Source organism: Liolophura sinensis, unplaced genomic scaffold, assembly GCF_032854445.1.
Source record: "Liolophura sinensis isolate JHLJ2023 unplaced genomic scaffold, CUHK_Ljap_v2 scaffold_15, whole genome shotgun sequence".
NCBI lineage: Eukaryota > Metazoa > Mollusca > Polyplacophora > Chitonida > Chitonidae > Liolophura > Liolophura sinensis.
This window is the reverse complement of record NW_027017954.1, coordinates 481,803-506,898: the sequence shown is the minus strand read 5'-3', so window position 1 is coordinate 506,898 and position 25,096 is coordinate 481,803. Positions and strand designations below refer to the sequence as shown.

The following is a 25,096-nucleotide window of genomic DNA, read 5'->3' as shown; positions in this document are numbered from 1 at the left end:
TGTGTACATATGGGCGGTCACTCTCACAGAGGTGTTGGTATAAAAAGACTCAACAGAAACTACTTGTACATCACTCCACGTGCCATATAGAGCACAACCTATACTTACCCCACGTAAACAATGAAGCAGTGTTTCAGAAGATCCATTTCCAAAAATACAATAATATTAGTTCTCTAAAGAATATGTAAAAATTAATACATATAAATGATAAATAAATCTGGTGACATGTAAGAGAGAAACATGTAAAACATTATTCCCGACCGACCTGTTTTACATTTCACACCAGAATATCCCGGCATGCATTTGGAATTATCCGGACAGTGCCCGGAAGTAGTTTTACAACTGTCGGGTCCAGATGCACACGATCCACAGGTCTCGTTACAATCGTACCCATAAGTACCTGCCTTGCAGCCTTGATGGAAACAGAAACAAACAAGAAACATTATTATAAGTTGGTGGTTATAGTCATCTGTGTCAAAGAATAAGAGATCTGTTCACAAAGAAAATGTGACATGTATGTGTTGTACTTTTATACAAGAGCATATACAATTTAGCAAAGATTTGGACTTCACCACTTGGAAAGCGCCCCCCTTGAGGCATATTAATGATTAAAGCTGTAATCTCACCATGCATTCACTTAAAGGACATGACAGCACCTTGCTAACCATATTCCAATCGAACGCAGGACTCTCAAGCGTTTTAAAAAAGATCATACTTTATTGTTTTAATGAGATTTTACGGAAAAACATGTAAAACAAAATGGCAGCACTCCACAAAATTGTTGGTGTGAATCAACCATCTTAAGAATTTTATCCAATCAAACACGTTGATGTAAGTTTGTGCTTATAGCTTAAGTTTGTGCTTTGTGTTTATGCAGAACTACTGCATAAGACATCATTTTGAGATTGTTTACAACAATCTAGTTACGTGTAGGCAAAGGGCCATTTCACAAAATGTTGTTTGACAGGTCTGTATCATCTGTCTGTCGACAACCACAGATGTAAAATCAGTTGACTTTCAAACCGTTTAATATTCAAAAATTTTATTTTAATATTGAGAGTCAGTACAAAACTCATTAGGAATGCCAAAGGTTTATGGGAATGAGAAGACGGCATCTTACCGGAAAACGCTGAAAACTAGTTAAATCATATGAATTTTTGTCTCTGAATTTATTACAACAGAAGAATTTAAATGTTGCTCCTTCGTCTTTATTGCATACAAGAGATGTTTTATTTCTGTTTTCTTTTATTAAATAGGGTAAAATTATTAAAAGCCATATTTAAGCTGAGATGCTTTCTCTGACGTCCGCGATGACTAGGTCAGCATAGTTTTTTTCATTGAATCTAGTTGTACAACAATCCTATTGTAATTTTGTAAACATTTAATAAGGGTCAAAATCACCAGCACAATCCCTCCAAAGGCTACAACCTAAACCAAGGAATACCCCGGCCTTGCATCATATACAGGGTCTCTGGAGTTCTTTGTAAATGATATAGTAGATCTACTATATCAACAGTTCCAGCAGTGGAAAAAATATTCTTCCATTATGTGCAATTTCCGAAAAAAAAAACTATATTTATCACTTGGGCCTTAATCGCCTAGGTTCACAACTTTTATTTGCCAATGGCTACAGCTTAGACTATTATACGTAAAATACTTTCGACGCAACATACCTAGAGTAAGCGTGGCGTCACCTTCCTCTCGAAAATATAGACGTGCTGAAGCTATGTCAAGCCGAAGTTTTACTAAACTTTTACAAGGTTGAAAAAAATCCAAAAAAATATTTAATGCCGGTTTAAGACGCTTTCAATGGTAGTTTTTCAGCGGGCATAAACATTAGTCAGGTGCTGTCTTTCACTTCAATTAACCTATTTCGAGGTCATGTATTTTAGGATAAGATATCCCTTTACATTGTACTGAATCCTACGCAGTTACCTGGACTACACCTGTTACACATGTAGCAAGTATCACATACTAACTTTCCTCTCTGGTATACTGAATGTTACATACCTGCCTATTCATGTAGATTCTTGTGCTGTCGAGCAATTCTCACGCATGAAGCCAGCATCACATCTTGAATTTCCTTTCTGTCGTACTGAATTCTACACACTTACCTGTCGAGCAATTCTCACGCATGAAGCCAGCATCACATTCTGGATTTCCTTTCTGTCGTACTGAATTCTACACACTTACCTGTCCAGCACCTGTTACACATGGAGCCAGTATCACATATTGGGTTTCCTCTCTGTGATACTGAATCTTACATACCTGCCTATCCATGTAGCGTCTTGTGTTTCATCTCTATTGCACTAAATCCTACACACTTACGTGTCCTGTACATGCTCCACAGGTAGCAAGCATCAAATCCTGGCTTTCCTTTCAGTTCTACTGAATTCTACACACTAACCTGTCCAGCACTTATTACCCATGAAGCCAGCATCGCATCTTGGGTTTCCTTTAGTTAGAGGACATTTCCCAGTGACTTTATCACATTTGTCGGCCCAACAATGGCCACATCTGTTTTGACAATGTTCTTCCCATCGACCGTCAACACATTCTGCGAAAGTAATAGATTGACGTGTAGCTGTTTTACCCAAGACGGAAAAGTTTAAAATATTACAAAATAACAGTAACTGGATTCCAACATGTTACTTCACTTTTGACGATACATTTAACGTGTTAGAATATAATATAATTATATAATGAAGACGTACAGAATGGAGAGTAAAACCAAAGCAGGGACAGTGTGATAGTTGGCAAATGGTCACACGTGGTCACGTGTAACTGATGAAACACGGCGTGTTGTCAGTCGTCCCCAGTCTGAGCTTTTATTGTGACAGTTCATGTAAATGAATAAATAGTAGCAATTTATACACCCTCTAGCACCATGGCTTAAGCAGAATTAGGTAAAAAAATTAGTAAGTATATGTTTGTGGGATGTCTGTCTGATACAATGTGTATTACTCAACTGTGTCAAGAGATCATCTTCCAACAACGCCAAATAATCAAGACAAATAAAACTGGTGAAGTCTATACCTAAAAAAAAAAACAAAAAAACAAAAAAAAAAAAACAAAAAAAGATAACAAACAAATCCCGTGAAGATTTCTCAAATAAAACCATGGGATACTTCTCAACGACATGTGTTGTCGACAATTCCTGTTAAGGTTTACTTTGAATACGTCTTTGTTATTCGATTGTGTGAACTTTTATTTACATGAACAAGCAAACTCTTTTTGGTGGGCTTACGTTACATACTTAAATATTAGTGTTTAACTTCCCGTAGTCAAAGTACTGTACTTCCAAAAGATACGTTGATTTATTCACCTGATCGGTGTTTTACACTGTACTCAAGAGTATTTTACTTATACGACGGCGGCCAGCGTTACAGTGGGAGGTAACCGGGCAGAGCCCAGGGAAAATCCACGACCATCAGAGGGTCTGAGGTATACATGTACATGACTCAAGACAGTTCAATTGTTTGGTCATCAATTATCAATTCCCACTTTCAGCAGACTCCAAATCGTGAATTGCTTTTGAAGAATGTTGTATGTTACTGTTCACCGCTTTCTGATATTTAATAATACATGGGGTAAAGGAAGTAATTTCAGGGTCCACTGGTGTTTTACCGAGTGGTTTTGCCCCTTTTTGGGCTTTCCTTCAAGGACCTTTAGCATCTTATAAACCTGACTGTCGGTGTATGAGTTAGGTGTCCATCACGTTTCAGCAATTATATATACCAGACGAAAACCCGACATTGAATCCGTCGATATGGCAGTTTACATTATAGACATTAGGCATAATTTAATTTTATATGAAGTGGTCTTATACTGAATATAACTTGAAGACACACTGAAAAGTGATTGGATGTCGGTCAATGAGGCCTCCTGTGTCAATCCAGCTGTCGCTATATCGAAGGTGGATTTAAGTGTATAGATTTGTCTGGTGCGTAGCAAAGGTGGGTGGCTGACTCCAGGCACTCCAATCACCTCTGCACCCACCAAGCTGACAGTAGTCATACAACAAAGTACTCTTCAGCACTCTTGGTTAAACCCCAATTAAATCTACAAAATTCGAAGTGATTTTATACGAATAAATATGTTGTACAACTTTTGAGGTAAAAATTTACCATTTAGGTATTGGTGATGAACGGAATTTCTTCTCTCTTACAAGATAGAATATAACTCCATCTGACAATTTTCCAGATTGGTCATCGCTTTCGTGTATTACCACATTTATCTTTCTGCGCGTATTCAGCATATGCCTATTATTTATGTTAAAGTCATTTTACCTGTACATCGTGTCCCTGTGACGTCACATTTGGAACAGGCTGTCGTTGCATTACATTGTCGTCCACACATTTCACCATACCATCCGGCGGAACACACTGTCAGAAGTATAATTAATTTGAAACGTTTTCCTAGTTCCCATAAATCGTCACTGGTTAAGACTAATCTTGTAGTTTTTTCCTTTATAAATGATGAAAATAACCACGTGAACCTAAATTACTAACAAACTCATCCTTTCTCCTTAACAGTTCATATATGTATTATCTATACATATTTACCCCCCCCCCCCCCAACCCCATACCATCAATAACGCCTGTGTATAATAATACAATGGGTTGATACACATAGTTTTCTGTTTCATACTTAATATAGTTTTCTTTTCGTTCACGTAGAGATTTGGATGGCATTTTGAAGCCGTTATTAAGAAACCACCTCGGTGTGACTGTCTTGTCTCACCTAACTGTGTACAACTGTGCCATATTCAGTTACATGCTGAAAGGCTGTTATCACAGATACGTCAATGTACCGTAGAAAAGCACTTCACGAGGCAAACCTGGCCCTGGTCATACCAAAGACTTTAAAAATGACATTTGTTGCTGCCTCTCTTGGCGCTTAGCACTGAGAGGTTAGAGCAAAGAAATATTACTGGTCTGCCATGGTGTCAGTATATTGTGACTCAGTGAGAGTGTCATGTGTGTTATCTTCGGCATGGTACTTCAGTGGCGGCAGCACTGTTGCAGCATGGACCATTAGAAGACACAGTACGAGTATATATACACACGCCTGATGATTCCTTGTCGTAAATATGACTTAAAATTTGTTAAGAACGACTTAAAACCCCAAGCATAGATACATACAAACACTTCACAAAATGTTAGCGGTACTCCTGATTCTGATGTTATCCTGACGTGGTCTCCTGACAGTGGACTAGAGGGAGCGTTTCCACTTCATCAAATGATAAACGTTGCTATCGACGAGCAGATTATACAAATAAATGTGTAACCGTGAACTGGAATGACACCCGCCCCATATATGCAGTGTGCGATGATTAAATTAAGGATATATTAAAACGAAATTATACCCCTCGTAACGAATGTGAACATAAGAGACAGAAAATTATGCAAATTAAGACATGATCCATAAACGTACCGTAGATGAGAACTTCACAAAGTGTTAGCGGTACACCTGGCCGTGACGCTATCCTGACGCTGTCTCCTGACACCGGACCTCCCGCACAGTGTCCAGTTACGATGGCCCCGGGGGACGTGGTAATGGCTGTGGTGTCTTTATAACAGGTTTTGTAATTCTGGGAGGTGTTTCCCACATACAAAGTGAAGCCGCTGAGTCGACGTCCCACTGTAAAGAACATAAAGCTATAGATGCATGTGTTGTAATAAAAGGCATTCCTCTAACTATTCAGCTCTGACAGTCACACTGTGGCAGTGGCACTCGTAAAAAATTTACATTGAGTTCAATTTTTTTCATTTTTCTTGCGATATAAAGTGTTGCACCAATCCCATTATTAAAAGCCTTGGAAATAGCGTAAAGCAGAAGAAAAACAAAATGCCTATAGGTGAGAAACAGCAAAATAATCAGATTAAACAGGGTTGCTCACTGCTTTCTTCTCTGTTGTATATGGTGAAGTTGTAAATCCAGTACGCGGCGTTCAGTGTTACTCTCCAAGCACCTGAACTTGATGTAATCACTGTGTGCGTACAAGGTGTACCCGCGTAAGAATGTCCCAGTATACCGTCAACAGCCAGGTTAGATGTGTGTCCATGGTAGTCTGACGACTGATGTGTTGGTTTTCCCAGAGCGACATTTCCTATAAGCATCAAGCTATTCATGATAATGTTGTCGTGGATGAGGATATATACAGCTGCCAAACAAGTAAACAAAGCTGGTTGCCGTCGTATAAATGAAATACAACACCGCTGAAATAAATCAATACGTTATTATTTATATGAAAGATGGAATGTTCTTAATCATGGTTTCTTTTCTGATAGTTCTTTCTGATAAAAACCACAAAGCTTTCCAGCAGACATGCACCACATGAAGCCAACACTGGTGACAGTGGATCCTACCGTCTTGTGCATATTTAGTGAGATGAGGCAGGAGTAGAATGTACCTTCGCTGCTGAGTGTTTGCTGGTGACCGTTTATAATACTGCCAAACAATGCAGTTAAAGCCTATTGACTACTTACGCCTTTGACATGTGGGTCCGTCCCAACCTGCAGCGCAGTTCCCTCCACAGCCATTCTGAGGGTCACAGGTCACACTGGTATTACAGTGACAGTCGTATTTACAGTCTGGTCCGTATGTACTGCCGGAACACACAGCTGAAACTATAACATACATGGTACAATTACAAGGAGCGTCAGTCACCCTGCCCTAATTACACTGTTGTTTGGACGGGTAACACGCGGGTCACAGTGACAGACATACCTACAGTGCGGTGTTACTACATAAATTTGGCGATAATTCACATTGTCTCGAACACCGGATAGTAGTTTTTATTAGCTCTAATATTTATGCTTCTCGGCTATCTGTATTTCGTACCCTCAAAAGCAGACTTTTGACCATGTTGCAATAATAAGGTTTCCAACTACGTTATTATACATGGACAGTAAGTAAAAGTCCGAAGATTCACAGACAAAAGGACTCACATTTTATGCTCGTCCACCTGCTGATTAATCCTCTTTATTCTGATTCTGACAAACTTTGATGTGCTCTTGTAAAACGAACACAGTCCTCGGAAGTAAATGTGTAAAACTGAAGGCCGGCATTGCCCACGATGCTGATTGGTTCAGATTGTTTGATATGGTTAACAGTGCATAAAACTGTAATATTGTAGTTTATATTTATTTGATTGGCGTTTTACACCGCACTCAAGAATATTTTACTTATGCGACGGCAGGCGGCATTAAGATGGGGTCTGTGGAAAACCCACGACTATCTGCAGGTTGCTGCAAGTCATTTCACGTACGACTGGAAATAGGAAACTAGTACTGTTGTAAAACACATCCGATGGGCAGGTGCAGATCCTTTTCTTTGCTTACATTAAATTCAATTATATAATGATATGTTTTCATACATGTAATCTGTGGGACATGGAAAATTGCAAATTATTATTATTTACCCTTCACTGATCTCGAGTTACTCAAAATGATGTCCACACGTAATACACATATGGACCAATAAAGACAGATGGACCAAGCCACGTTTACAATTAACCCACCAATAGAACGTTGGAGGTTTTGAAGGTATTGGATACAAAGGAAATCATTCTTATTGGTTAAGGTAAGTCTTTAAGCAACAAAAAACTCCCAAAATGTAGTAACAATATGGTTTATGCAGAACTGGGTCTAAAAATGCAGTGCGTGATGTTAAATGCAATGTGCTGAAGATCACTGAGCAATAATTACTTGATGTGCTCAGTCGTCACATGTTATAGATATTTACATATGAACAACGCCAAGAAGCCAAGAATTGCGACCAAGAGAACAAAGGACATTAGCATGGAAAGTAAAACTAAATCAGCAACAACCGTGTGATGGTTAATTGTTTCACGTAACCAGTCTCTTGTCAAGTTATGACAAATACAGCTCTATTCTAATTCTTCATGTAAATGCTTGAAAGTAGCAACTTTCACAAAAGATGTTAAATGAAACTTATTATCCTCTGCTCTAAAATGGCACTAAACGCTCTGTTCTCACAATATTTAAGAAACATTTGTATAAAAGCAATGCTTAGAGACCAAACTGTCATCTTAGCCACCAAACTCAACTAAATATAGCCGATTATAACATAGAGAGTGAAACCAGAGCACCGATGACAGTGTGATAGTTGGCAAATAGCCTCATATAACCGGTGAAATATGGCCTGTTTTCAGAATACTCAGCTATCGTGTACTTCAGTAACAGGGCAATGGTCTCTTTTATTGTACATGCTGATTTCAGTGGTAATTTATTTGAAAACGTCGGAAAACATATATATTTCTGAAAGAATAATGCAGTGTTCTGCTTCCATTCAAGCTAAAGGCATTTGCGCAATGAACCGAAGTGGACATGGTGTTCACTCACTAACCAAATATGCGCTTTCTGGTCTTCAAAATAGTATTCCTCTCTAAACAAAACTCCTGTTCCCGTCCCTAATGTTTCTCTTCTAAACATACATGCAAGTCATGTAACTTAATATCATTTCTTATAAATTTTACAGCGATTATAATACTCCGACTGAGGGTAAATATGAACAGAGCGTTCAGTACCTACACCATAGTTACTGATGCAACAATTGCGAGTCCAGCCTAATACGAATGCGTACCAAATAGCCGTAAGCCGTGTAAGTTGCCCATTTAGTTAACATAGTAAGGGACTATCTACAGCTTATTTCAGATATACGCCTCTTCACAGTTCAAGTGGCGCGATTGTATATACAGTATAAACCTTCATATTGCAAGATCTCAAAAAATCAAATCCACCAATCCAATTGCTGTGGGTCCAAGTTCAGCTTATGCTGGCTTCCTCTCCGACCGTACGTGGGAAGGTCTGCCGTCAAACTGCGGATGGTATAGGTATTTCCTAGGGCTCTGCCCGGTTTCCTCTCACCATAATGCTGGCCGCCGTCGTTTAAGTGAAATATTCTTAAGTACGGTGTAAAACACCCATCAAACGAATACATAAATAAATCAAAATATCAAATAAATAAATAATCAAATCAATCCAATATGTTTAGTAAGTTCCACACTGACTTAAAATTAGGCCCCAGGATCTCATTTAAGACCATGTTAAATGTGTGTTATTTAACTTTGTTACAATATTTAAGGCATCACACAGCTAATGGCGAGAATGATGCATCTGCCCTTATGTAATACGAGAGTGTTAGGAAGATTTTGAATACCTTTAAATAGTTCCCTGGCGCGTTAAAAATGAGAAAAAATGTCAACCGGTCCTAACAGAAATGGCAGATAGCAGCGAGACAGACCCAGGACACCCCACCTTGGGATTCGCCCTCCAGCAGGACGAATGGAAAGCCGTTGCTGATAGAGCGGATCATAAGCGATACACATTGTTGACCCTTTAATAGTCGCTCATAGCATGGATCACTAGGTACTGGGACCAGGTGTCTTCGCCTTTTGCCTACTTTGTAATTCGCCTACCTAAAATCGATTTGGCGAAATGCCAATACCAGGTATCAGTCAAATTAACATAAGGGTTACACATATGACACACATGTGCTATTTAGCAGAACACAATTAGCAGAACACAATTAGCAGAACACAATTATGAAAGGTACGCTGACGCTGCATCTGCAAACTGGATGGGCGTTTTCAGATCACTGGTCAGAGCTCTGGTCAAGAAGGATCATCAATATTTCGATGCTTTCTCTTTTTCAAGGGAGGAAGGGCGCCACTCTCCAGCTGTAGTATCCTCGTTTAAAGCCTGTTCTTTTCTCAGAGTCAGTGTAGTCTTAAACACGTTTGGATGGGCCATCATCACCACCGTTCAGTCTTCTGTGCCATCCCTCCAAATGATATGTTTTGCAAGGTCCATCGTTTCTGTGTTGATTCCTGACAGGGGGGAGAAAGTGGCCTTCAAATCAAGTTTGAGTGACGTAATCGGCCAGGTTTAATGCTGCTTCAGTGACGTTTGCTTCTGCCATATTCTCAATTCAAACATCGTCCAGCCCTCCACAAAAGCATGCAAGGTGTAGATCTGTTGAGTAACGCGCGGTGATGCGAAGAAGGTCCCATCCCCCAGTTAGGCCAGTTCAAAATTAGGCGAGACGGGAATAAACCTGGACCCCCTATTTACAACCTGTTTTAATTTCCTGTTTAGCGCCGTTTGATTTTAAATGGTAATCAAGAAGATTTGGTAACAATCACATCAAATTTTACAAAAACGTATTCGACAGCACTATAGGCCTATACATACTTGTACAATTAGGACACAGTTTGAGTTCTTTTGAGTTGCGGTAGCGATTACTGTGGGTTGGGATAACGATTATTGCGGGATGTGATAACGATTATTAATAGTTGGGGGTAACTATTACAGCAGGTTGTGATGGCGATTATTTCGGGTTGGGTAACTATAACTGTGGGATGAGTTAACAATTACTGTGACAACAATTAATGGGAGTTGGGGTAACTACTACTGTTGGTTGTAATAACGATTACAACCAACAGTTGGGTGAGTTAGGTAACTATTACTATGGGTTGGGGTAAATATTACTGTGAGTGAGTGCTTGGGGCTTACCGTCGTACTCAACAATTTTTCAGTCATATGACGACAAAGGAATCCTTAGGGTGCATGTACGTGTAATGTGCCTCCTTGTTGCAGGACGGATTTCCACCGCTCTTTAATTTAGTGCTGCTTCACCGAGACGAGTAAGCCGCCCCGCCATTATACTGATACGGGTCAATCAGTCGTTGCACTATTCCCTTCATGCTGAACGCCAAGCAAGGAAGTTACAAGATCCTCTTTTAAAGTCGAAAGAGGATGACTGGATCAAGGATTGATCCTGGATCTACCGCTCCCGAAGCTGACGCTTTACCAACTGTGCTATCCGGGCCGGTAAATATTACTGTGAGTTGGGTAAGTATTACTGTGGGTTGGGTAAGTATTACTGTGGGTTGGGGTAACTATTGCTGTGGGTTGGGTAACTATTACTGTGGGTTGGAGTAGCGACTGTTGCGGGCTGTGATAATAATTATTTCGAGTTGGGGACATTATTACTGTGGGTTGGGGTCACGATTACCGCCTGATGGGTGACGATTACCGTGGGTTGGGGTAACAATTATTGCGGGTTGTGATAACGATTACTGTGAGTTGGGTTAGTATTACTACGGGTTGTGATAACGATTACTGCTCGTTGGGTAACTATTACTGTGGGTTGGGGTAACGATTACTGCAGATTGTAATAACGATTATTGGGAGTTGGGGTAACTATTACTGTATGTCGTAATAACGATTACTGTGAGTTGGGTAACTATTCCTACGGGTGGTCATAATGATCACTGCTGGTTGTGTAACTATTACTGTGTGTTGGGGTAATTATTACTGTGGGTTGGGTAACTATTACTGTTGGTTGGGGTAAGGATTATTGCGAGTTGGAGTGACGATTAGAGCGGGATGTGATAACGACTATTGTGAGTTAGGTAATTTTTTACTGTGGGTTGTGATAACGATTATTAGGTTGTGATAACGATTATTACGGGTTGGGTAACTGTTACTTTGGGTTGGGGTAACGATTAATGCGAGTTGGAGTAACGATTGACCCGGGTTGTGATGGAGATTATTGTGGGTTTGGTAACTATTACTGTTTGATAACGGTTACGTTCAAAATGTTATTGTTTAAAATTTCGACAACTTCACATGCGAAATCAAGAAAATGATGACTGACACCCCTTGGGATGTTACCAGCTCAATTTACTGTTTGTATATCTGTTTTTCTTTACATATTTCAATCAGGACTGCTGTTTTACGCCGATGTATGGTAAGTGATCAGTGGTTTGTCCGACAATCAGTCTTGAAGTTAGGGTCTTACACCAATAATAACAACAATTTCCACGACACAACCTCTCTTATGCGCAATATACCAACTGCATACCGATCAAGGAGGATCAAGGAAGTATCAAACTCAAAGCCGCAACATCAGTGATAAATATACAATTTTTCCAGTCGACCAGTTTTACATTTTTTTCTGTTTTAGTGCTAACCTGGATGTCTTATAACCGCCATTGTTATTAAGGTTGTTTCTGAAAGTCGACTGAAGTTTCTTAATCAAATAATAACATTCACAGAACCGTAATAAGAAATCGGAAGGGACAAAGTGGATTCCGCAGTGATATTAATTGCCATGTATTAGACGTCAGTGGTCTAGAATTACTCAAAATATTGTGTTGTCATCACATTTAACATACAATCACATTAAAACAGTGCAAAGGGACCAGGCCTCGGGGATGCTTAGTCCATCAGCAGAAACCTGGTTTATGCAGGAATACAATGTCTTAAAAAAACGTACAATACAGAGAGTAAACCCAGAGCATTGACGTCAGTGTAATGGACGTACAGTATAGAGAGTAAAACCAGAGCAGCGACGACAAGTCTTTTTGAGAGTTTTGTTGACCTATTAGGCCAACTTGGGAAAAAGACACAATATTACAGAACAACTGTAGTAGACATTTATACTTCCCCATCAGTGTACATTATAACTAGTTTATATATTGGTGTACATTTCTCAAATGAGCTAATAACTCGAACAGACAAGAGGCCCTTCAATCGTCCAGTCAAGCCTAACTCTTTTGATTCCAACAATGGTGGAACTACTTGGCCTTTGCAAAGAACCAGATGATATTACCACAGCTTATAGGGAATGCCCGACCTTTTATCTTGGGCAAGATAAGATTTCCTCCGAAGAGAAACAGAGCATAACATGTCAAACCCACACGCTGGGTAGGATATTTGGATAACAACAGGTAAATAGATTCACCAGCAGTCTGTCCATAAGTGCTACAATGTGAACTGAATGCTGTAAATAGCATAGCATGGGTTATACATCGCTGATGATATAATACTCAACGTAATCAGCCTAGCTTCCCATCCTTCTATGTGAGAGTGGCCGTCCTGACACCTCTATGAATAGGTTTTTGTTCCCAATATCCCCGAAGTTATCTTACTACAAATTATGTTGTGTTTTCTGATGCCTTCTCAATGCACAGAAGACTGGTCAAGTTGTATTAATGAATGTCATCTGGTGTTTTGAGGCATAGATACTATACCCAGTGTCATCGTTTTATGCCTACCATTAACATTTGCTACATTTAAATATTCGCCATTTGTTTGGAGTAAAACTTTGTATTCTTTGTCCAGTTCAACATAAAACCTGATTAAACTGCTCTCCGTGAAATATCTATTGTCTATCCAATTTGTCGAAATGGCATTTTCTGCAACACCACAAAGCCGTCAGTTATAATAATTTCACGTTATACTTTATGAAATACTTATGCTGTTAACAACTCAAATATGTTGTGGTTTCCCTAGTGTGTCTTCCAATAGCAAACAATTCACAGCATGGAGAGAGAAATTGTTCTGCGGGAACGTCAACAACAGTTAAAGTAGCGCTGTGTAAACTTAGCACTCAAATTGAGAAGACTCCCCTTCACACAGTCAATCGGATCTTTGCCTAGATAACGTATATCCCGGACAAGTGCATACGTGGAGATCACACTGATTTATTTCATTTATTTACTTGATCAGTGTTTTACAGTTTGCTGAGAGACCTTCCCACGTATGGTCGGAAAAAAGGGCTGCATTAGTGAGAGGCTCTTGGGTGACTGCACCACGCTGGCCAGCTATTCACCTCGGGCGTAGTGAACCCAAAAGCACACTAAGGCAGTGTCACCTGTCTTGTCGCCAATGTAGTTTACTTCTTTTGTATTGTGTTCTTTTTGGTTATCCTTTTTTAAAATAATGTTCTCTATTTGCCCTCAATCAACGTTACAAGATAATACTGCAAAAACTAGTGTGTCAAGGTTGTTCCATCAAACGCCTTCGCTCCAGGTTTCTTAGCAGTGAGTGCAATTCTCTTGTAAGTAAATACGGACAGAGCGTCCGGGATTTCTGGCGCTCTGTTTCATGATTGTGTTTGGTTCCGCCTGGTCCTGAGGGGGCAGGACTTAGTTCTGTGATGGTTTGTGTTATACGTCGTTTTGGGGAACCGGCCTTGCGAGTATTGACCTGGAAGGTCCCTATTGGTTGACGCCTGGTATACGAATGCCTTTTTCGAATAATAGATTCTATATAACTCCAGTCAGAACGTATATACCTGATGAATAACTACTTTTGGCACAACCTATAGTAAACCAGGAAGTACCCGGGTTAAGATCATAAAAAAATTTTATTTTTATGTTTGGTTTCTCTTACCTAAATGTTGATAGGGTGTGAGGTTCCACAGTTTGGGCAAGAGAAGGGCCAAAGTAACATATGTGGTGGTGGGGGAGCGGAGGGGTAGTGGCGGCCGACTACATCATCGCCAAGGATGACACGTGAATTAACCTGTCAATAATATCTAATACCTAATATAACTAATGACAGCCTAACATCGATGAGAGGATCCCGAGCACAAAGTATCGCTGTTATTGACGTCAATAATGTTCAAATATTGTTACTGAAGGATAATACTGAACCAAAACAAACTAAGAATGTTTCTATACGGAGACGCAAAGAGAATACACAACAAGGCTTTCTTTAACATTCTAAATTTAAAGAAAAATTTAGGTTTTATCTCCATGTGTGGGATGGTTTGCCGTCAAAGAAATAACCAAAATATTGTTTTCTCATTCCAAAGATCAGCATCAAATCTCTGAATATATCGTCATGCTTTCAGTCAGCAGTCCCATACTGATACACGGCAGCTTGCCATTGATGGAACCATCCCAGATGACATAGTTATTATGTACTACCACATAATTATACTCGTGTTATCTTTCAGGTATATTCAAGAAAAATGAAAAACAAAACGCTATCAATCGTGTCAGTTGTCTATGGTATGTCGGACGGCGATATATTTGTAGTTAAAATGGAGTGAATCGAAACTACTTCCTGATAACGAAGTCATTTTAAGTCAGACTGGCACTGGAATTCTCGAAGTAATTTTTTACTCCAACCGCAACCTCCTCCTCCCCAACCCCACCAACCCCCCACCCCAGCTCCCCCTGCCACCGTAATGCTGGCCGTCTTTGTATATGTGAAATATTCTTCAGTACGGCGTAAAACACCAATCAAACACATTTCTTCGGTGGAATGGCTTAAAAATTGTGCACGTCCCTTTTGCTGATGGGTAAGTTCCGCTGTACTGGTAAAGTATTAATGTTATAAACTAATTGGTAATCATACGACAGGCTGAAGTAACATTTTCTTTAGTATGGATACAACGTGTGTGTGATTTGATGCGCATTGAGTATATCCATCAGTGTAGGTTGAGACAGATATACGTACATTCCCTAATTTGCTCCAGTATACTAACGGAAACAATGAAACAAGAGAATGGGCACATACCGGATGAGATATCACTGATGAGGAGATACAGGACTGTACAGGTGGGGTGATTAAGATCATTGCTACCAGAAAAGTTTATAAGTAACACTTACTCAACAACTGACAAGTCTTAAGCTTACACGCATTCAGGCTCTGTGTCGTATGCCTAGTTGTATACGGTTAAGACGAGGTACGGTAACGCAACAGCTTGACACTGATCTCCCCGGGTCACCAAGTTTTCTGTACTAGCAGTAACCTATCTCAAATGCCACAAATATGGCGTGCAAAGAAAGACTTGAAATAAATCATTGTATCAGTTGAAAGCTGATGAGTGTTTCTACTTACCTCGCCTTTCACAGTGTCCTTCTACATGAACACCATTATACTATATAAGAGTTCTACAACCATCACTCGGCTTCTGAGCTAGGTAATGGAGTGTCCATGAAATACGTTCCCATTTCTATCTGACTTCTGATCACATATCTATGAATAGATCCTATTACAAAAACACATACAGTGTGTACAGTATTCACAAACACAATGTATGTAAGTTACTAACCAGCGTTTTACTCTGAGCTTTCTTCTACCTTTAAAATTTAGCGCTCTTGTATAAGTATAGTGTTTCTTAGTGATGAATGAAATAAATCTGTGGTTAAGGGTACTATATGCAGCGGAGATAGGGAACGAACTTGAAATGTATAATCTCTTCACAGTAACACTTTAACACCCAAATGGAAAATAATTCTAATGCTCTATATATAAGAACACTGTCCTGTGCCACGGGCACCGTGTGAGTCACAGTGACAGACATAACCACAGCTTTGCTCATATCAAGACTTATAGTGCGGTGTTACCACATGAACTTGGCCATAATTCACATTGTCTCAAACACACGATAATTCTTTTATCAGCTCTCATATTTATGTTTATACATTAATTTTGGTATTTTACTCTGATCGATCTAAGACCATTGGTCAGTCGGTCAGTCTTCAAGTTAGGGTCTTGTAGCAACAATTTACACCACGATCCAATTTGTTTATACGCAATCTACCAATTCTATACCGGCTTCAGGGTCATGGAGGATTAAGGAAGTATCAAGCTCAACACCGCAACGTCAGCGATTAATATATTTTTCCCAGTCGGCCAGTCTTACATGTCTTTCTGTTTTAGTGCTAACCTGAATGTCTTCTAAAATTCATTGTTACTTAGGTTAAGAAAGTCAACAACGACGCATAATTCAAGTTTCTTAATCTGAGAATAGCATTGTTAGAACCGTAATAAGAAATCAGCATAAGGAAATAAGAAATATTACAGAACGTTTTTGGAATGTTATAGTTGACACTTATACTCCCTCTTCTGTACATTATAACTAGTTTATATATCGGTGTAGATTTGTCAAATGAGCAAATAGTGAGGTTAGAGATGTTTTAATCATCCAGTTAATCGCCTAACTCTTTTCATTCCTGCATTGGGGCAACTACATACAAGCTCATACGGAATGCCTGATCTTTTATCTAGGGCAAAATTAGATTACCTCCGAAGAGAAATAGGGCGTAACCTGTACACTCTGTCAAACCCACACACTGGGTAGAACATTTGGAAGGCGAGAAGTAAATAGCTTCACCTGCCGTCTGTCCATAAAGTGCTACACTGTGAACTTAATGTTGTAAATATCCACTCTGCATAGCACTGGGTTATACATCGCTGATGACATAATGTTCAATGTAATCAGCCTAGTTTACCACCTTTTATGAGAGTGAGCATCCTCACACCACTATACATGGGTTTTCGTTCCCAATATCCCCGAAGTTATATTACTACAAAATATGTTGTGTTTTGTGATGCCTTCTCAATGCACAGAAGACTAGTCAAGTTGTATTAATGAATGTCATCTGGTGTTAGATACTAAACCCATTGTCATCGTATTATGCCTACCATCAACATTTATTACATTTAAGTATTCGCCATTTGTTTTGAGTAAATCTTTGTATTCTATGTCCAGTTCAAAATAAAACCTGATTAAACTGCACCTAGGTTCACAGCTGGTATATGAATGTCTCTTTCGAATCACAGATTCTAAACAATTCCAGTCAAAACATGTATAACTTATGAATAAATACTTGGGACATAGTAAAGACAATCTATTGGGGTTTAAACTAGGAATTACCCGCGTTAAGATCATATAAAACATTATTTTTATGTTTGCTTTCTCTTACCTAAATGTTGATAGGGTATGAGGTTCCATAGTTTGGGCAAGAGAAGGGCTAAAGTAACATATGTGGTGGTGGGGGAGCGGAGGGGTAGTGGCGGCCGGCTACATCATCGCCAAGGATGACACGTGTATTAACCTGTCGATAATATCTAATATCTAATGAAAGTAATAATTTCTTACTGAACTATAATAACGAACTAAAACTAACTGAAAATGTTTCTGTACAAACACATACATGGCAGCTTGCCATTGATGGAACCATCCCGGATCCCGACATACCTATCACGTACTACCACATAATCATACTCGTGTTATCTGTCTACCTATATTCAACAAAAATGGAAAAAGAAGCGCTATCTACTTATCCGTTTTATCATTGAAATATTCTTGACGACGGCGTAAAACACCAATTAAATAAATAAATCAAATTCTTTTGTGGAATGGCTTCACAATTACGCATGTCCCTTTCACTAAAATGTTGGTGTTGTAAACCAATTGGTAACCATACAACAGGCTGAAATAACATTTTCTTCAGTATGGAGACAACGTGTGTGTGATTTGATGCGCATTAAGTATATCCATCAGATAGACATATGTACATTCCATTATTTGCTGTAGCATACTAACAGAAACAACGAAACAAGAGAATGGGTACATACCAGATGAGATATCACTGATGAGCACATACACGATGGTACATGTGGTCAAGAACATTATTGGTACCAAAGGGTTTCACAGTAACACCTACTAAGCATCTGACAAGTCTTAGGCGTCCAGGCATTTGAGGTCTGTGTGAAGCCGTGTGCCTAGTTATATAGGGTACAGACGAGGTAAGCTAACACGACAGACTGACACTGGTGTCCACGGGTCACCAGTTTTTTATGTACTAGCAGTAGCCTATCCTTACACACGGAACGATGACAAGAAGTACCAAAAACATGGCGTGCAAGAATGACTTGAAAGAAATCATTGTGTCAGCAGAGGGGTGATGGGTGTGTTTCTACTTACCTCGCCATTCACTGCGTCGTTCTACATGAACACCATTATACTATAGACTTACAGCTGTTACAGTATTGAAAACATCAACAGAAAACAGACTCAGTGACTCAATATTACAATGTAAACAATGGCTTTATATATAAAATGAGACGTACAGTTTTACAGACAGTTCAACAACAACAACATAAAAAAACATACACATCAGTATGACCGGTCTTTAAAAGTTTCCAGTTCACCTTTGCATCCCAAGGAACGTATTCCAGGAGATCCAACGTAAAGACCATGGGATAAACACACAATTCACACAAGTCACAAATTGTCCCAGTCAGGTACTTCGCTAGGTTAGCGAACGCGAACACGAACACAGGTCACACAGAACTGGAACAGTCAAACCTTTGAATGACCCCACACCCGCAGAGCACAACACAGGGTAAATCCAGGCATGGAGGTATAATCCACTTTAGAACGGTCACAACTCCCGCAGAAACTCACAAACGAGCCGTTCAGAGACGTAGAGTAATGTCACCTTGTGGCAGAACGAACGTCCTTTGCAAAACTGAACGCTTCAGTTTAGAGTCCTTGACGACCTTGTCGGTCAGGTGAGGTCAGCGTGTTAAACAAATTACACAGTCATCACTGTATAATCATAATAAAGATCCAAACACCAATAAACGTGACTTCCGCAGAAATTCACATAAACCAGACATCAGTACTACTGTGGTACACAAACGGTGCCGGCATAAAAATCTGTCCTCCCAAATGAAACTGGCATCACCAGCTCATATCAATATAATGGACTCGATACGAGAGCGTCGCACACTCTCCTGGCTCCGAGTGGATGCAGCAAAAATACCTCCACTCTGCACAGAAAACTCGGCTTATATACGTCCCAGGTGGATTCAACTATTTTTAAACACAGAATTAACAGCCAATGAACAGCCAGTGAAATAAACAAAGCATTGAACAAGGTGCTTTCCATCCGGTCCGCGCTGTACATATATAACAGGGCCTGTTATGCTTTCACAAAGGTTCACAAACTAACGGTACATGAAAACGTTAAATAGTCATACATAACACAGCATAGTCCAACGAGGACGAAGACTACGTGAATATAGTTTCCAGGGATTTCCAACATATGAAAGCTCTAAAACCATCACTGCTACATCTATAATACGGTTTTTTGAGCGTGGTAATAGTTAAAGTATACATGAAATGTGTTCCCATTTCTATCTGACTTCTAATAACTAATAATGTACTGTAAGAAGAAATAGAGTACAGCATTCACAAACACAAAGGTGTTTTACACTGTGCTTTCTTTTACCTTTATATTTTAACGCTGTTGAATGAGTGAACTGTTATTTTGAGCGAGGAATGAAATAAATCTGCGATTGCGGGTTCTATAAGTAGCGGGGAAAGCGAATGAACTTGAAAAATGTGATCTCCTTAAAGTAACACGCGGTAACGCCCAAATGGAAAATAATTCTAATGTTCGATATAAAAAGGAAGTAAAAATGTTAACACGTGCACTGTAGCCATGTTTCAATTCAATAACGAACGAATTATTTATACTTTATGTACACTGGTCGGATATCTCATAATTTTGGAGACTTAAAATGTGTTTGTATAATTTCTCGCTTGGGTAGCTATGCGTAGAACCAATACTGCGAAGGAAATGAGCGACATTTCACATGTACTGCTCTATGTAGAGATACTATATCCAAGTGTAGCGCTAGAAAAACGCAGAAGTTGAATTCAATACAAGGAAGTAGCAACAGAAAAACACACGTTCATCCGCAGATTGTTGGCAATGGATAGAGAGAGGTTAAGGCAATTGCGATTTAATCACCAGGACACACAAAGCTGGAGTTCACAAATTGACTAGGACATTGGATTTGTACATTCCGCCCCCCGTCGTTCACAATGAGGCTATCGTGACAATAAGTGATGCGGTAGACGACTGTTGTACGGCTGGTTGTAAAGCCTGAAGTTCTTTGAGGACCGCTTGCCTTCCATCAATATGGTGTGCATATCTGTACGTTGCACATAGAAAATGTCTTCAGAAACTTACTACAGGTTAACGGTTTTCCGCAAGCACATCGAATTTCTCTACCAGCAAAACTAAACGCCATCGTATAAGTGAAAACCTCTGGAATATGGCAATAAACAAATCAATGAATGTATAATTGTGCGACCCACATCCGCTCATCCGCTCATAATTCATCGGAATTATCCAACTGTCATTGACGCCAGCCAAGGCGAAACGCCAGATGAGCGCCTGGGACCTGAAACTTCGAGAATTGGGACCTCGTCGACTGATGTAGACCTCTGAAGTATTTGGGGTGCCATGAAAACAACTATTTTCCAGGCAACAGAAGATGAAAAAAAATGACATCAGCCGATGAGAGTTACGTGGCCTGCGTTGCCGAGTAATTATTGTTTCCGCAGTATAATTAGGCCTACTTGGGAACCTTTGCGGTTGCTGTGAGTTAGAAAATATTGTTTTATTCCCCAAATTAAATTACGCGGACTCATACATCTTGCACAACGGGTTTTTCGTCTATACCCCCAATAAACATAAAAAGCATTTTAGTCTATATTTAATACCTTTTGTATTATACATGCATGTTAGTCCCGCGTGCAGTGTCGAGTTTCCTTTTAACTATATGTATGGCGCACGGCGAAAACACCATTAAAATAAATATATAAATAAACTGTATTTTGTCACTATCAGGAGTTGGTGACTGCCACTGATTGGCGACTGCCACTTTATGATAATTGGCAAATAGTAACATGAAACGGTTGAAATACGCTTGGGTGTTATTCGAACTGTTCATGTAAATGCCCCCTCACCCGCCCAGCACCATGGCTTTACTCTAATGGGCAGAATTAGGTAAACATTTTACCTGATAACAAAAACATGGCCTTGGGGACACTTAGTCCACCAGCAGAATCATGGTTTATGCAGGAATAATAACACATGATACAAAAGTAAATTAAAAAGTATTAAAATTAATGTTTTAAGAAAACTTGAAAGTGCTAAAAACATTTTTCAACAAAAGCATCCAACTTTGTTTGAAAGTAACAAATACGTATAACATGTATTCTATAGTCCTGAAATTTTCGTAGATGCTTACTTTAAAAAAAATTTAGTCATATGACGACGAGGAGTCATGAGGTGTGAGTACATATATTTTATAAATATGTATTTTAGTTAAATAATATAGTTGTCTTATGCCGTAAATTTTTTACATTAACATTAGATCTACTCATGGTAGTATAGACTCATTAGAATTTTGCAATATTTTGCGGAAATATTGTGGGTTTAGCTGGAAAATTACCATTCCAAGATCGATTTGACGGTCTATATCACGGAACAGTTAACTGATGGAAATGCACTGTAGTAACCTCATGCATTTAGATCTATCTACAGTGTTAAACAAAAGCATATCTTACATGCAGTGTAGTTACAAATGCAAATGAAATATATCAACATCTAAGTATTCTATGCACTGGATCATACAATATTTGAAATGTAACATATAGTCTCCGACACCATCTCTTAATTCTGTTACGAAGGCTTTTTAAGTGGGACTTAAGCGACTTGAACAGATGACGAATACAAAGGGTTTAAATCCATGCTTCGATAATTACTACTCCACGTTACCTTAAACCACATACAAAAAGTGCAACTTTATTAATTCTTCAAAACACTGAAGGTCATGAAACTGACAACGCTGCACAAGCTTGGAGATATTAATTCATTCATACTATGTAACTCTCACATACTAGTAGCATCACGTTCCATTTGGAATATGGTAAAGGCTAAGGTAAAGTTCTTTGATTATTTTAACTGGACAAGGTGATTTAGTCACGAAACTAGAAGGTATTTAAACTGCACAGCAACCATCTATGTGGCAACATGGCTTCTCCGCCCCCTCGCTCGGAACAGCGATCATGTTCGTTTTAGTAACATATTTGTTGCATATATATAATTTTACTTGCAAGTTTAGAATTTAAATTTGATACAGTTATTATAATTATCAAGTCAACTTTTAGAACTTTTTTGGTACAGGAAACCCATTATGTTTTTCTGTATAATTAAAGTGAACATAAAGTTTGCTACTGTACCATTATAGAAAAATGATATAGGACACAATTATCATACGTAAAATCATACGGGCAGGATACTGCAATGAGTTGTCAGGGTGAGCTGGCAAGGAAACCGCCCCGGGAGAGGAAAAAAATATTGTGTTTTGCATTATATTTCCTTAGCTCAGTCAGATTTATTATGAAAATATTGTCCAAGACTAATTATGAAATGGTCTGTTTTCAGTCAGCAGGTCCTGCCATGTTCGCTAAATTCCCTGAGGTCGGCCCAGCCAACTCGGCCAACTGATTACACCCCTGCAGGACGAGGACGAGAGGACCACTAAAACGCAACGCTTGTGTCCACTAAGAAACATTGGCCCTTTGAATCTGTCCAAATGGAAAAGAAAGTGTTTTTTAAGGCGCAAATTGTCTAATTCAGACTATATATGTGTTGAAAATTTGTCATTTTTAATCGTTCACTGTTTTCCGGGGCCTCGGGGTCTCGGGGTCTCGGGGTTATTACAAGAAAATCGGAGTTTATCGTACTCATTCTCACAAACGTTCTCATACGGATTGCTGTCCACTAGAGTTGAAATTCGCGCTTCTTTCCCTTGATTAGAGCTTTCCTGATTCTGGACGTGGCCTCAGACCCCCATTAATTTTCCATAAGCTACTATGTTAACGTCTAGCGCTGTAGCTCAGTCCCAAACATGCCGTGGCCAATAAGCTTTGGTGCATACCTGGCCCAGCCTCACACCTTGTGACCTCTCGCCCAGAATTTCAAACTTTCTTCAATAAAGGTCATACCTCCTCAAAGTTTAGAAAGTTTCCATCAATTTAATACCAAGCATGCACCTGTTCATCAAAAATGACCGCCTGGGAGCAAAAAAAAGACTGTATACCCTAATAAATACACAGAATTACATTTCCCTATCGAAGAACGGAAGTTGAAATGGGGGTCTGTGTCCACGTGGTCCAGATCTGAACGCTCAAAGGTCCACCCTGACGTATTGCAATGACATCCTCTTCTGTAGAAATAACACGGTCTATGGTCACCTAAATACTTCCAGCAAAGATATGCTAGCTTTGCACCAAATACACACCAGACAAACAAAAAATTATTACAGCAGCCTGTTACAAAATGCTTATCTCTAATATGGATTTCCTCGGTTAAGACGTCACATTTTCAGAGTACATGTAAATGTGTTAGGATTTAAACTGCACATTATTCTGTATCGACGGCGGTTACCACGTACAGCCTAGCATGTATCAAGGACAGGGAACGATAGGTAGAACTTTATGTGTATCGCAGCCTTTAGTGTATAAACAAAATATTATAAAAATATAATAAATGCATAAAATATTACAAAATAAAATAATCTAAACCGTGGAATAAACATTCATGTTCCTTTTTTTAGGTTCGCATCACTTACGTGTACATCAGTAAAATAACGACGATTACGACAGCGACCACCACGACCACAGCCACACAGCCTATAACCACTCCTGTGTAGTTATAGTTGACGGCTACAAACGATAAAATACACATTTAAACAAAGCTGAAATTGCAGATATTATTGTGTTACATCTTATTCACTTCTTGGTGGGCAATGTATTATTTTGAGGAACAATTCAGCAGCACAGAAATGTCCATTTTCTGAACAAAATCGTTGCACTATGGCGCTGAGGGACAAAGCGTACACTTTGACATTGACAGGCATATGCTATGAAAGTGAGAGGGATGACGGTATTCTCTAGTGCGGTGCAACTTTGCTGAAGATTTTAGATATTTGAGCTGCGTGCTGAATCACATGAGCAAGAAATTATGTCAGTGGATCGTTCTGGATAATGGATGCAATGGATGGATATCCTGTCTTCCTCGTGGAGACAATTGTCTGTTGGAGAATTAAAACCGAAATAGTCTATAAATGGAGCATCGGCAGGAAATGCTGACCTTTTAAATATTAATGACATTAGCATACTCTGGTGTATAATCACTAAGCTGCTGGAAACTAAGGAATTACATTTAGAAAATTATTGGCGACGTTCTACTTTCAGTTGAAATGTCACCAAAAGAGTGTATTTATATTCAAAGAAAATCTTTTTTAGGTAATGGTCATCAAATCTTTCCCAAACTGACACTAAAAAGAATTCATGTGAACTGATGTTTGCAGTTTTGTCCCCATGTGCCAGGGGGAACATACTGTCGAAACAGAATAACACAACATTTCAGGAAAAGAACGTTCACAGACCTTACAAATATAAAACTGTCTGGCAGACCACGACAATTGTTTTTACTGATACTTGGGACAGACATGATCAGGGTAACCTGAAAGGCCAATCACGAGCAATTATGCTCTCTCCTCTTACATATTCCTCTGTCAAATATGTTTATAATAATATTATTATATTATTAATAATATTAGGTTGATCTTGGAGGTTCTCTAGACAGAGTTGTCTTTTTTCTCAGGCA

The 25,096-nt window shown here is 39.2% G+C and overlaps 2 protein-coding genes across 2 annotated transcripts in view; both read right to left on the bottom strand.

Annotated features, from left to right (window-relative positions):
- LOC135481294 (multiple epidermal growth factor-like domains protein 11) overlaps nt 1-18,283 on the bottom strand; it is a 35,259-nt gene extending 16,976 nt beyond the window's left edge. The window contains exons 1-7 of the mRNA XM_064761140.1: nt 18,195-18,283; nt 6,492-6,632; nt 5,903-6,112; nt 5,437-5,643; nt 4,290-4,385; nt 2,408-2,557; nt 266-412 (exon numbers count right to left, since the gene is read on the bottom strand). Of these exons, the coding sequence (XP_064617210.1) occupies nt 266-412; nt 2,408-2,557; nt 4,290-4,385; nt 5,437-5,643; nt 5,903-6,112; nt 6,492-6,632; nt 18,195-18,249 (1,006 nt within the window). The 5' untranslated portion in view covers nt 18,250-18,283. The remainder of the gene's footprint in view (nt 1-265; nt 413-2,407; nt 2,558-4,289; nt 4,386-5,436; nt 5,644-5,902; nt 6,113-6,491; nt 6,633-18,194) is intronic.
- Nucleotides 1-25,096, bottom strand: part of LOC135481299 (receptor-type tyrosine-protein phosphatase mu-like) — a 134,222-nt gene that overhangs the window by 64,324 nt on the left and 44,802 nt on the right. The window lies entirely within an intron of this gene.